This window comes from Carassius auratus, chromosome 8 (genome assembly GCF_003368295.1).
Source record: "Carassius auratus strain Wakin chromosome 8, ASM336829v1, whole genome shotgun sequence".
In the NCBI taxonomy this organism is placed as follows: Eukaryota; Metazoa; Chordata; class Actinopteri; order Cypriniformes; family Cyprinidae; genus Carassius; species Carassius auratus.
This window is the reverse complement of record NC_039250.1, coordinates 24,920,474-24,934,089: the sequence shown is the minus strand read 5'-3', so window position 1 is coordinate 24,934,089 and position 13,616 is coordinate 24,920,474. Positions and strand designations below refer to the sequence as shown.

General features: G+C 37.1%; 1 protein-coding gene across 3 annotated transcripts in view; it reads right to left on the bottom strand.

Moving 5' to 3' along the window:
- The window catches only part of LOC113107773 (kazrin-A), a 39,340-nt gene extending 34,588 nt beyond the window's left edge, over positions 1 to 4,752 (bottom strand). For 2 of the 3 annotated variants that reach the window (XM_026270475.1, XM_026270473.1), the window contains exon 1: positions 4,243 to 4,745. In XM_026270475.1, the coding sequence (XP_026126260.1) occupies positions 4,243 to 4,423 (181 nt within the window). In that variant the 5' untranslated portion in view covers positions 4,424 to 4,745. Of the gene's footprint in view, positions 1 to 4,242 lie in introns of all 3 variants that reach the window. The other variant, XM_026270474.1, reaches the window with a different exon arrangement.
- Positions 4,753 to 13,616: the final 8,864 nt, after the last annotated feature.

The window sequence follows — 13,616 nt, the reverse complement described above, 5'->3', positions numbered from 1 at the left end:
GCAAAAAGCAATACAAAACAACAGTATGGTCAATAGTAGGAGGACAAGACCAATTTTTTGCTGATTATTTAATAATGACTAAAAAAAACAAGTGAATCAGACTTTTCAAAGCAATGAAAGAGCGAGTCATATTGTCATAACTAAGCACACTAATTATCATACTGCGTGTTTTGTTGTTTTATGACATGAAAATAAGTGAGTCCTCAAAAATATGTGAACATCAACAAGAAGAGTAAAGCACCATCATTATCGGTAAAAAAAAATTTATCTGCATTATTTAAGAGAATAAAGGTTAAAGTCAGAATGAAATGAAATTCACTCTTTCTATTTTCTAAATGTTTGTATGATTTATTGTGATCAATTCATCTCTTCATACGTTTTATTTTCTAATCATTTAGACCACTTAAAACCCACCTCTGCAAGCTTGCGTTCATCTGCCTCATCTCAAAACCCAAGCAGCAATCGATGCATAGAACCAGTCTTCATACTACATCATTTATTTTCCAAAAATCCGTTTACTTGGATTTACCTTATAAAATGAAAGAAAAAATTTGTTGACAGTTCCGTTTCATCTTCACTTTAAATTACCATCATTTCCAAGAAAAGAGCCGGAATCACAGGCAAGGTGAAACATCAGTCAGCACCATCAGGAATTTGAGCAGGATCAAATAAAGTGAGCGAATTAGGTATGGATTAGTCGAGAGCACATCCTACTCATGTGTCTAAAAATATTAGATTAAAACTGAGCCCGGAACTGTCTATAACTTGATGGTGGTGATTTAGCCTGACCTTTAATGCTGTTTTAGTGCCATTTAAAGCCTTACATCTTAAATTATGATGATTCCTTTTGATCCGTGCGTGGAAATGGTCTTCATGAGTGAACTGAGCTCTTGACTGCTTCAATCCAGAGGCTTGATGTGGATATATGTCGAGATGTTTCATCTTTGCCTTGAATTTAAATTAGGCAGTTCACACGTCTGAGGGATCAGGATCAGGACTGCTTTCAGCTCCCATCACAGTGCGCTCACACATATACATAGCACCTGTCTATTGCTGAGATACAAACAACTGGATTCTTTAGCATTTTAATAATAGACAAACAAGCACATGGACAAACACCCTTATGAAAATATAATCACTTTTATACAACGCAACATAAGCAAAATTTGAAGAGCTAATGACCCGCTTAATAGCTCATTAATGTCAGTAGGATAAACTAAAAGCATTGATCAGCCGGAGTGTGTCTGAGCGTATATAGAGAGAAAGGAGAAAAGCTTTTAGCTGCATTATCAGTCCTCCCCCTTTGTGATGTCATAATTAGAGAAGATTGCCTAGCAACCCACACTGCTGCCTAGAGACAGATAGATCGGGAATTTGAACTTGAACAGCCCCTATGACATAATCTAAGATGAACACAAGCTCACCTGTATGGAGCCAACCTTCTGTTGGCATTGTCTCTCAAGATTTACTAAGAAGCGCCATTACTAGGTTAGTGCTTTATCATAACTAATTAACTCATTCTCAAATGTATAAGCAAGTGTAATTCCCATAAACAGAAACAGATAGATTTTTACGTGCGTGGCAGCTGACAGCTGTTACATCAAAACAATTACACAGCCAAGCAATTAAGGCAATTTAGAAACATCAATATCACATAAGCCAGATATATGGCCAAGTGCACTTAAACCCATTCTCTTCTGGCTATAGTGTGGAAACGCTACATAAACATCATCTTTAAGCAAATAAAACCCCATAAAAACACAGTTAATGTAGATACAATGCCGTAATTGGGAAATTAACTACAAGCAGACAAGACTGTGTGAGCGCGCGTGCTTATTTGTATGCGTTTAGTGTCTCATTCATTAGCAGCAGGTCTTTGTAGGGCCATCTGCACTGCTACTCTCTCTTCCAAGAGATAAATAAGCACTGTTCTCATTTACACCGACAGGCTCATGTCTGGGTGCATGTGTCCGTGTGATTTTCCATCTTGATAAGTCATTATTTTGTCAATACACACATCCTGCATTCTGACATGTGGCAAAATGCAACAACAAAGCCCCTGCTTACATAAAAACAGCTTTGCCAGGCTGAAATACTGTAGCTTAACTGGTGCTAGCAATGTCAAGGTCATAGGTTTGGTTCCTTGGGAATACATGTAATGATAAAAAATATAGCCTGAATTCTTTCTAAACGGCTTTTGGATAAAAGTGGCTGCCAAATGCATAAATGAACACATAAATAAATTGCATCAAGTGACTTGGCAAGCCAAACTCAATGCCGAGAAGTGCCTTTCCTGGACTGGATGTGGGACAAAGACACAAGATCGCAATCTGCTGAGTTCTCAATGAAGTGCTGAATGAAATCAGAGAGCTGCGGGCAAGAGCCTCGCAGTGGTCCTCTGAGTGTCAGGATTCATCTGCAGTTATGAGATGGATTTCTACTGAGAAATGATGAGGAAGGGAAAGATTACTGTTCTTTTTACATGCTTTTATAAGTTATTTAATAACAGCAATGTATGTAATGCATAATGTACAGTTAGCCAACATCATCACAAATTAAACATACTGTAATATTTATTCTGAAGTTTTTTTTTTTTTGCAATAACTACTGGCTGACTTTGCATTATACCACTTGTTAAACGACTGCTTACCAAAAAGATAAATAAACAGATATAAAATAATTTCTTGGCATACACAAGGGTCAAATATACAGTTAAGAAATCAATATAAAAATCATAAATTTAAACAAAAATACAGCAGCTGTGGTTGCCAGACATACCGTGTAAAAAACACAGTAAAAAAATGTTTTTGGTATTACAGTATAGCATATTGATGCCTGTATATTTCACAACTTATAACTATTTTAATTACTCTTTAAATATAATATAAACATATATGATGTGTCATGCATGGACTACTGGGAATTAACATTTCCTTGTTTTGCATCATAATATAAACCAAAATATATACAGAACCCCCCCCCCCCCCCCACGAACACAAATTTGACATAATTTTACAGTAAAATTACAAAAGTGATATCAAACCATTTACAGTTTTACAGCAACATAGAGTTAATCAATTAACAGGATTTTACTGCATTTTTTTTACAGTGCAAGTTGGATTTGTGCTAATCAAAAACACACACAGACTAACCTTGTGTGATGATCTAAGAATAGAAGTGTAAATTGATGGCAGCATGTTTCTAAGGTGAACCAAAGCTTCACTGTCACTGCAGGGCACGTCTAGTTCATCATTATGGATGTAATTATGGAAATCACAATCATGATTCATCATTGTGCCCTTAAGTAAGGCACACAACCCCAGGGTGGCTCTGGCATACAGTAAGTTGCTTTGGATAAAAAGCATCTGTTAAATGTTATGACCCAAACCAGCCCAGGGTGTCTACTCCACCCAGTGAGCGCAGGTGGATCAGAAACAGAGACTCACTCTGATCACCCAAGAGACTCAAACAGAAGCCACCCCAAGCTACACCACGCAGCTTACAGACAATCACAAGACTGACCAATCAATCAATGGTGGATACAACAGCACACAGAACAGCAGGAGAGCTTTTCTATAGTGTGGTACACTTAGTCTGACAGCATTAATGGAAAAAAAATGAAGGGCCATTTCCTGAAACACGAGCTGTGCTCGATTATATTACTTCGGTTGTCAGTAAAACAGTTTATCTTGTGGATATAGTCTCATTTAAGCAGGAGAAAGATCTAAAAGTGAGAAAAAATGTAGAGATATTCACAACATGGGGCTAGATTTGCAATGAAGTTCATTTTTAGGTAGGCTATTGGTTATGTAGCATTTCATAATATTACCTACACGTTTTTTTGGTTTGTGGCACTGTACCACTTTAATTAACTGAATTAACTGTTTTGAGAAATAAAATGCCATTCAAAAAGGTAAAACATTTCAGTGAGAGGAAATATATCTTACAATAACAAAAAGTTTATTTCTGATACTGATCTAAAGCATGCTGATGAATATAAACGCCTTTTCTTAACACCCATCTTCTTATATTTTCTTAACACATATTCTGATTCACACAAAAACACTAAAAACAGTCCTGAAACACCAGCTGGGGAAACTGAAAAACAAAAAGTAACCTTACTCATCCACTATCAATCGGAGGAAGAGTGAGAGTTTGAATCTATCCTGCTATTCATTCACTCGAAGGTCACACAGGTAAGCGATATGAGGGCTCACACAGACGCACAGGTGCGGTTCTTACCGTGATGGTTCTGTTGTTGCTGCTGGTGCTCCTGCGGTTCGCCCGGTTCTTCCAGCTCGCCGAGTTCCGCCAGTCTGTGGCCGGTGGCTGTCAGCTCCGCGCGCAGGTTCGCGACCTCCTGCTTCGCGCTCTGGATCGCCCCATCGATCCGCTGCGCGAGCTGCTTGTTCTCGTCCATCATTCTCCGGATCTTCGCCTAAGGGGAGAATCCACGGAACTCACGTAGCGAGTCATATCGCCTGCTGCATCATAAACACACTAAAATCCCATTCTGTCTATGTCCTCTATTTTATAAGTGCAGAAATCCCCCAAAATCCACAAGGCAAGAAAGGACATTTAGAGTCCCATAATGTCTAATGTTCGGATGTGGATGTCAAAAAGAAAGACAGACAGTGAAAGACAGAGTCTTTAAAGAGTATGAAGAATAAAACAGCGTGCTCACTAAACGGTTCTTTCTGCCGCGCGCTCTCGTGGAGAGAGTTCAACGCACGAGAGACTCCGAGCGGCTCTTTAAACGGACTGTACCATCTGAGAAAGAAAAGAGGAGGGCAACTATCAAAAGGAACGTGCCATTTGCATATTAAACGTATATATATATATATATATATATATATATATATATATATACACATATATATATTTTTTTTTTTTCTTTTCTTTTTCTTTTTTTTATTATTATTATTTTTATTATTATTAAAAAAATTATTCTAAACGAATAAATAAAATGTTTCCCATTAATTTTTTTTTTTTTTTTTTTGTAATCTTTTTTTTCACTTCATAAATAAGTAATTAGCTTTTTTCAAAATCGTTTTAAGCATTTTATGTTATATTTTAATATGTAGGCCTATTCGGCTGATTGAATACGTGCAGTATGTGCATATTGTTCTGTGTGTGTACATGTACAGGTTTGTCTACACTTCTGAAGGCCACATTTTGAAAATATCTTTATAAATATCTTAAAACATTTAGAAAACCTACTTGTGATTAAGGTTCATAAATCTGCCAAATGAAGCTTCGCTTTAAATCAAATAAGGTGAGCTAGGATTAAAGATATGGTAGATATCATTATCTCAGTGTAAAAAATATTGTCTATGAGACACGGTCAAAACCGTAATAGCTTCTAAGGTTTTATATGTGTCTTGTGTGACTCTCATCCTCACTCATTAACTTACTTTATATATCTCCCACAATTATTTATTTGTATTTATTATTATTAATGTCAAGCTAGGTATGAATTAATAGACAGTATCTATGAGGGAGAATAGATAATGTTGACACATTCAAAGTTTTTGTAAGACATATTAAGTTTCGTATCAGTTACAAAATATTACTAACTTTTAAGGCCCTTGATAGTTTAGCTCCTGCTCCTAACTTGTCTTCTATCATGCTGCAATCCATCGCAAAACTCTGGACTCTTGGTAGTACCTATAGCAAATTCCACTAAAGGAATTAGAGCTTTTTCTCATTTGGCTCCCAAACTCTGTAATAGCCTTCCTGATGACGTTCAGAGGTTAAGACACGCTCTCTGTGTTTAATCTAGATTAAAAACACATCTAATTAGCCAAGCATTCACATAATGTATCTCATAACCTTGTACTCTATATCTGATCAAATGCACATTATCATGCTTTTGCTTTGGTTGAACAAATAATTTTTGCTTCAGTTTGAACATCAGCTATGATAATGTTGTCTCTATTTGCTTCTCTGTTTCTGCCACAATACTAGCATCCCAAGGTAACTAGGAATTACACAAGCTTCACTCTGGATCCAATCCTTACAAAGATCTGAGATGACCAAACACCTGAAAAGTGATGATGCCAACCCCTCGGAGGACCTCAGATGATGCCTGAAAACTACCAGAAATCTATGACAGAAAACTACCAAATTTTGCATGTTTGATTGCAACATATGTTCACCGTCTGTTTGGTTACATATCATCAACTTACTGTACTGTACCCACTCAAATTCTTCACCTCAGTCATCTCTGAGTTGGCAGAATAGTGTGGTTTTAGGAGAATGGTACAAATGTGTGTGTGTGTTAGGACATTCAAAAGCTTTTATTTTGAACTAGGGCCAAGAAAATAAGACTCATTTAAAAAATCCCCTTAACACTACTTTCTGCTAAACGGAAAAGTCTTCTTCTTCATTCCTCTGTATAAACAAAATGATTCCACTTTAATGTGAGTTTCCTGGCTGCGGTCAGTCCTGTCATATCTGGGTGGAATCACAATAGATCATCTGCTCATTCTCTCTTTTATATTATTAATGTATGTTGTAATGCTAAACTGCTTAAAAGAGTATTAACCACACCCAAAGACAGAAACCATCTGACAAAGTCCTCTTAACATACATCACTCTGTGAAAGCTATTCCAGTGGGATGACTGTTCAATATTACCTGCTTTTAGTGCAAGGCTGACTTTAAAACATAGCTGCCATTGAACTGGCTTTGTTCTTGTGACCTTGGCTATGATCAGTATGGAATGTATGTATACTATTCTTACTATTTTACAACAACTTTGTTTTTAAAGTGACTTTGTGTGAGCTGTGCTTCATGCATCACTACTCTCTTGACAAACAAATTACAGAAATTTCACTAATGTGACTGCATCTTTATGTGTTCCATTGAACAAAAAAATAGTAGCAAGTATACTGTGATGTTCAGTATAAGCAATGAGACTTTATTTCATTCTAAGTCCATTTTTTTCTGGGTTAATTTAGTCCCACGTTCGTGACCAATGACCTCACAGACCACGCCCCTCTCAGGATGCATGATGCTGACCACAAAATGTATGTAACTGCTGGATGAATTCATCAATTAAGCAGAAAAACCCCAGCATTAAAGAGAAGGACAGTAACATGTAACTGCAGGTGAGCAACATACTGTGTGAAATATAGCACATGCATTCAAGCTTGTTTTTTTGAGTGGATGACAACACCTCCATCGGTTTATGACATCACTTCCTCCAGGCTGCTGTCAGAGTGCTGTGCGAGGGTGACATTCAGCTGTCTCCCTCAATCTGTTTATTGTCAGTCACAAACAGCACCGAAAATCCCTTGTGGAGAGACTGTTTCCATTGACCTCTTCAGTGATTGAACAACTGCAACACTTAAAGGAACAGTTCACCAAATAATGAACATTCTGTCATCATTGACTCACTTTCATGTCGTTCCAGATCTGTAAGACTTTCTTATTTCTGAGCAACACAAAACAAGATATTTTGAAGGATGCTTTTTAAATTTTCTAAATATCATTTGTGTTTCACAGAAAATCAGGTTTGGTACTACATGCATGGGGGTGGGTAAATGATGACAAAATGTTTTTTTTTTGGAATATATCCCTTTAAATATTTTCCAACCCCAGAGACAGACCTTCAGGATCTCTTATCCAGCAGCTATTTTATAGATAAAGGATCCTCACTATTTGAGAAACTATTTTCATCATGCTAATTTTAATTACTACTTTCCGGCTTTACTGTAATGAGATTTAAGGGAAAGAATGAGATCCCATTTTTCTTATTTACACTTTTTGTCTAATCTCCTCTGGTTTTCTTTGTCTTCTTCTCTTTATGCCCCTCTGAATCTTCCTCTCCCTTGTCCTTTGCCCTCTCCCTTTCTCCCCATCTCTCTCTCTCCGCTCTGCTGAGCAGGAAAATGAGGAGAGGAGAGACAATTAATGTAGCTCTTGCACAACCAGACACAATAGCCCAGCCAGACCCTCATGCACCTATCGAGACACTTACTAAGCATCTTGTCCGATCCCAAACTGACTCTTAAGCACACACCTCACACATATGCATGAAACCACTAAAACTATTTGTTGTGGAGTTTAAAGCACTCATCAGATCTGGGCTCATCACCATGGTAACAGCCAGCCCTTTAATGTCAGTCAGGTGTTTCTTTGGTGACCATGGGTTTCTGATTGGTTGGAAGCCTTCTGGGATATCGGAAGCAGATGGCATTATGGGATACGTTAGTCATTTGTGACATATACCCTCTGAGAACCAGCTGGGCCTGAGCAAACTGACCAGTGTGTGTGTGTGTGTGTGTGTGTGTGTGTTTGTGCACGTGTGTGCTGAGATAGGCTTGATGAGGAATAGCAAATTGACTCTTGCAGACCTTCTCAGTCCCCCAGGGACTCACTGGCGAGATTAGTCTGGACCCTGCGAGGTCCCGTCTAGCCTTGATTCGTACTGATGGTCATTAATGTGTAGCGCGAGGCTTGAATCAACAAGGCTTTTAATCATCTAGTTATGATAAACCTTGTAACCCTATTAAAAGCTCACTCGAAATAAATGTGTTTATGTGCGAGGGAATGGCGTGAGATGTGAGCGTGTGCTTCGGGTTATTAAAAATTGCAGGAGGAAGACAGGAAGATGGCAGCAACATTATCATTTCTAGCCCCCCCTAGGGCTTGAGTGGCAGGTTGGCTGATGGATCTCTGGTCTGGGAAAGGGGGAGGTTTCGGCTCATCAGGGTTTGATTCGGCCAGGAGGAGCAGATGGGATAGGGAAATTGTCTGCCCAACCACACACATACTCACACCTACTGGAACACATCCGAACTGACCAAAACAACATTCTCCTGTGCATTTTTTCAAAATATTAGGTATTTATATATATAACATCTGACATTGCAATTTTATTTCAAATATTTACCTTTTGTAATATTTGTAAATTATTAAATTCTGCTGTCACATTTGACTGCTTCTGATTAAAAAACAGCAGTGTGTATATAGTAATATTGTATGAAACTGACATAAAGGAACATGATTGGCTGTACCTGTGCACTGAGCTGCAGGTGTGTCATGAGTGTCATGGCTCTCTGAAGTGCTTCTCTTCTGATAAGCAGTGATGAAGCCTGCTCTTCATCTTCCAGATTCTCTCTCCACTCATACAAACGAAGCTGACCCTCTGCAGGGGCACAAGCACATGCACATTCATACACAGTTATAGAATACTGTAGCTGATAAAGAGAGGCCACAATATAATGAATGGCAGTATTAACACTGACAGTCCCTGAGTGATCACTGTTTTCCATTTAGACTGAGTTGAAGTTAATTAGGATTTAATTTCTGTTTAATTTAATGAGTTTTAAATTAAGTTATGCCTTAATGAGCAGTGCATCTAGAAGCAGAATCTCCTTGTCACAAGGAGATTGCGAATTCTTAAAGGGACAGTTCATCCCAAAAATAAAATTCTGTCATTATTTACTGCCCCTCATTTTGTTAGAATGCTTAAGACTTTGAGTGGAACAATGTGCATTACTAAAATATTGTATTTATTTATTTTTCAATATAATGAAAGTGTCTGATTGTGATACATTTTATTGATTTCAACTGTATTGCTTATAAATATATAAAATAACAAAAAACATATACATTTGTATCTGTTCATACTTAAAAAGAAATTATACTTTACATTTATTTTCAATTCATAATATGTAAATAATTACAAATTATTCAGTTCAGTCAGATGACAATATTTCTGAAACACTAAAACACTAAAATCTTTCATAAACAGTAAAGACAGACTTTGCACGAGAGAGTGTGTGAAGGCATTATTAAATTAGTCAAAATATTTTATGTGGACCTGCTCATATTACTGAATGCAAGAACAAATTCACACTCGACAGGCAGTAATATTTCCCAGCATATAAGCTGAAAGACTGAAAATCTAAATCTTAATGTACAACTGTGGAAGCAGCTCACAGGTCAGGATTTATCACACCCTAAAACATCTTCTGAATCGCTCAGAGATTTATTTAGTTCATAAATATACAGACGGACATTATTGCCTTTTGGAGTCATCTTTTTCTACCACAACCCTTCACTATCATCCTCTCGCTGTGTTTTTATAGTCTCAAAGTGGATATAAAAACAAACAGGGAGAAAATCTTTCTCTTTCAAGACCAATTTAAAAGATAATTTTTAAAGCTGTATCTAAATTGGTCTCTCATGTCTGTATGAGGGTTACACATTACTACAGCTCGAAGCATTTCATTAGCTGATGGCAGATGCTTGAGTGAAATTATACCACTTATCTTTTAGAGAGCTTTAATAGATGCATGTTAATTAATCTAAACAACACTGAAAGGGACGAGGACGACATAAATGTCACAGTATGCTCTGTCAAAGAGACTATAAACAAGAAGAAGATTGGTTCAGAGCAAAGGTTTCTTATTATTTCCAACATCAGATGTGTGATTCTGCTGAAACAGGCATATTTAAGAGCCAAGACTGAATTCTGCTGTCAGTCCTAATCTTGAAGCACATCGCTCATTTTCAGCTGCAACAACATGAATGTGTGCGTACTTCACCATCACTGAAACAGATCAAATGCTGCTACTGAGTCATGATACACTCTTTTTGAGTGTAAAAAAAAGAAAGAAAAAAAGTAGGGTTGGGGATGTAGATCTTGGGCTTGTGCAGAAATGCTTTGAATTAAATAACTACTCTAATACTGTTTATGAGTGTGATTTTAGGCTTTATGGGTTTTATGAAACGAAATGAGCTATGCAATTTCACAGGGAAATGTGTTTGCAACGTTCTTCAGTGGTAAATGATTGGCGTCTCGTGTGCCTTACACTGAGGATCTATGTCGCCCTCTAATGGCCATGTAACTAAACAAGAGCAAAATGAGCAAAGAGCAAAAAGCTGATCACACAGGATTCCTTAATATCCTATAAATATATTGTCTATTACAATTAATCATCTATAATTTATGTTAAGCATGAGGCAGGCAGGAAACGCGAAACAAGGCAGTACAAGGCTCTACTTCAACACACAGTTTATTCCATCTATTTATATTGTTATCTTGAAACCTGAATTTAAAATATGATGTTGCGAAGCTAAAACAAACACACACGAAATACAATGTTCTCTCACATTTAATTCCTGCAGACACATCTTCATTTAACACTCAAGTTTCAAGAAAGATTTTTAAACTGTAGGATTTCAAACAGCAGTGAAGACATGCTGAACAATTTAAGAGTGAGAAAGTGATAGACATTTCACACAACAGAGATGCTATAGTCCCTGGAAAAACCATAGACTGTATAAAAACAGGGAAAAGCATCCTTGTTCGGGTTCTTTAAACTTACTGGTAACCTTACTGGTTTGCTAGTTGTAGCTGGTTTAAAGTTTGTGGAGGCTTAAAAGAATAGTTTACAAAAATTTGCTGAAAACTTTAGATTTTTTTATTCTGACGGCGCTCATTCACTGCAGAGCAAGTGCTGTAATACTTAATTTCTCTAAATTCGTTCTGATGAAGAAACAGACTCATCTACACATTGGGTGGTCTGAGTAAATATTCAGCAAATTAATATTGCTGTAAATATTAAACCATATACACTAGATTTCACCAGTAGAAATCATATTATTACACAGATTAAGTAACAATGATGTTTTGCAGCATTTGATACCGTCCTTTTCTTGGCAAAATTACAATAAATCTTTCTGTGCTTAAGTGTGTGCAAGAGAGTAACACAAAGGTGTCGGGCAGACTAAATAAAGCTTTTGATATAATGAGAGCTGACAGCAAAGGTCAGAGAACTGAAGCAGCTCTCTCCCTATTTCTCTGTTCTTTGGAGATTCACAAATAATCCTCTGCAGTGATGTCAAAATGTCCCGCTGTGTTGCATTGAAATGGTCTGAAGTGAAGTGAGGGTCCTTGTGATACGTCATGTTTAACAGCTGCCCTTTGGTCAGTGCGCTGCTGGGTGCTCGAGTACATCTGGACAGAAGGCCCTGTCATTGCAGCAAAAAATGTATCCAAGAGGCTTCTGCTGAAGTGTTCCTACAGCACTCGGGGTAAAGGACTGCAGGGTAAATGAGAGGAGTGAATGCAGCCAGGCGAATGAGTTTGCTGACATCTACCATCTACAGAAAGTACAGAAACCGCAGCCTCGGAAAGACAAAGTGTGTGTGTGTGTGTGTGTGTGGAATAATCTGCCTCATCATTTGTAATCACAAAAGTGGTAGAAGTCCACAGAAAAGCTGAGAAAGGTGAAAAATTAACATTCTGCACTTTTTCTTTTGCCTCACTCATACCCACACAACAGCAATCAAATAAAACAGCCTCTCTCTCTCACTCTGTTTCTACTTCTTTCTTTTTTTTCAGGCTAATCTGACAGTATCCTTGAAGACTTAAGGTTGTGCTCTAAAGTAAAAAGCACCATATCCATACAGGATCTCAATCAGAGAATAAATCCAATAACTTGACCATTGTGAATTTAAATATGAAAACAATAGTATTTAAAATTGTGTGCCATTTATTATATGCTTATGTTCACAAATTTTAATGTAAAAAAAAGGTATAAAAAGTAAAATAAAGATTCTGTATAATGCCTGGTATAAACTAAAATTGCTATTTATCAACTAACAATAAATGAACAACATGAAAATGGAATTTATAGAATTACAGTGCCATCTGCCATCATCTGCCAATTAAAAATGAGTATAAAATAGACAAAATATATGAAAACAAAAAATCTGAACAACTGTAAACAACCGAATAGACCGTTTTTAACATCACTACAAATAAAACTTGAATGAAAATAATACAGATTATCATAGAATAAGATTGACTTCTTACTGATTTATTTTATAAACTTCGTAGGTAAGAAGTGCAATTTGAGTTTGCAGAGGCAGAAGAAAACAGATACTCACTGTCTTCTGTCCGCTGTATTTGAGTTCCCTTCACCTGACGGAGACTCGGAGGAACATCTGCCATCCTGTGTGTGTGTGTGTGTGTGTGTGTGTTTGTTATTGGTAAATATTGTTATATAATCTTGAATTGGTTTCTGTCCTGCTCTTATTCATACCTCCTCCATCCTTATCACTCTCTCTTTCTTGCATCCTCTCTCTCTTTCACTGTATGAAAAAGGTGAGCAGGCAATTATGCAAGCATCTAAGATCCCTGTTCCTGGGAATGTGTGTGTGAACATATTTTGAATGTTTATGTGAGTAAGAGTATTTCCTTTAAGTATCCCTTCTGCTTCTAATTCTAAGTTAAACTGATTTAACTCTCCTCCTCTCTCTCCTTACTTAAGAGACCTCCCTCCACCTGGGGTCTTTTGTGTGATGTGTGTAGCCTATGGTGTATCTTTCCTTAGTCTTTTAAATTTTGATGAGGTGAAGCTGTTTGAATGAGTTAAAAGAATGTCTTTAAACAATGTCTTTCAAATACACAGAGGTCATTCCCCTTATGCAGTACCCTTTGAGCTTTCTAAGAGAGATTAATGCTGAGTTTGGAACTGCATACTAAGAGTTTAGCATAAGAGTTATTTGCAAAATGTTGATATTACCATACCAGTTTCTGTTTGATGTAAAATGTTGGAATGCTTCACAGTGACCCACCAGTTAATACCACAAAGC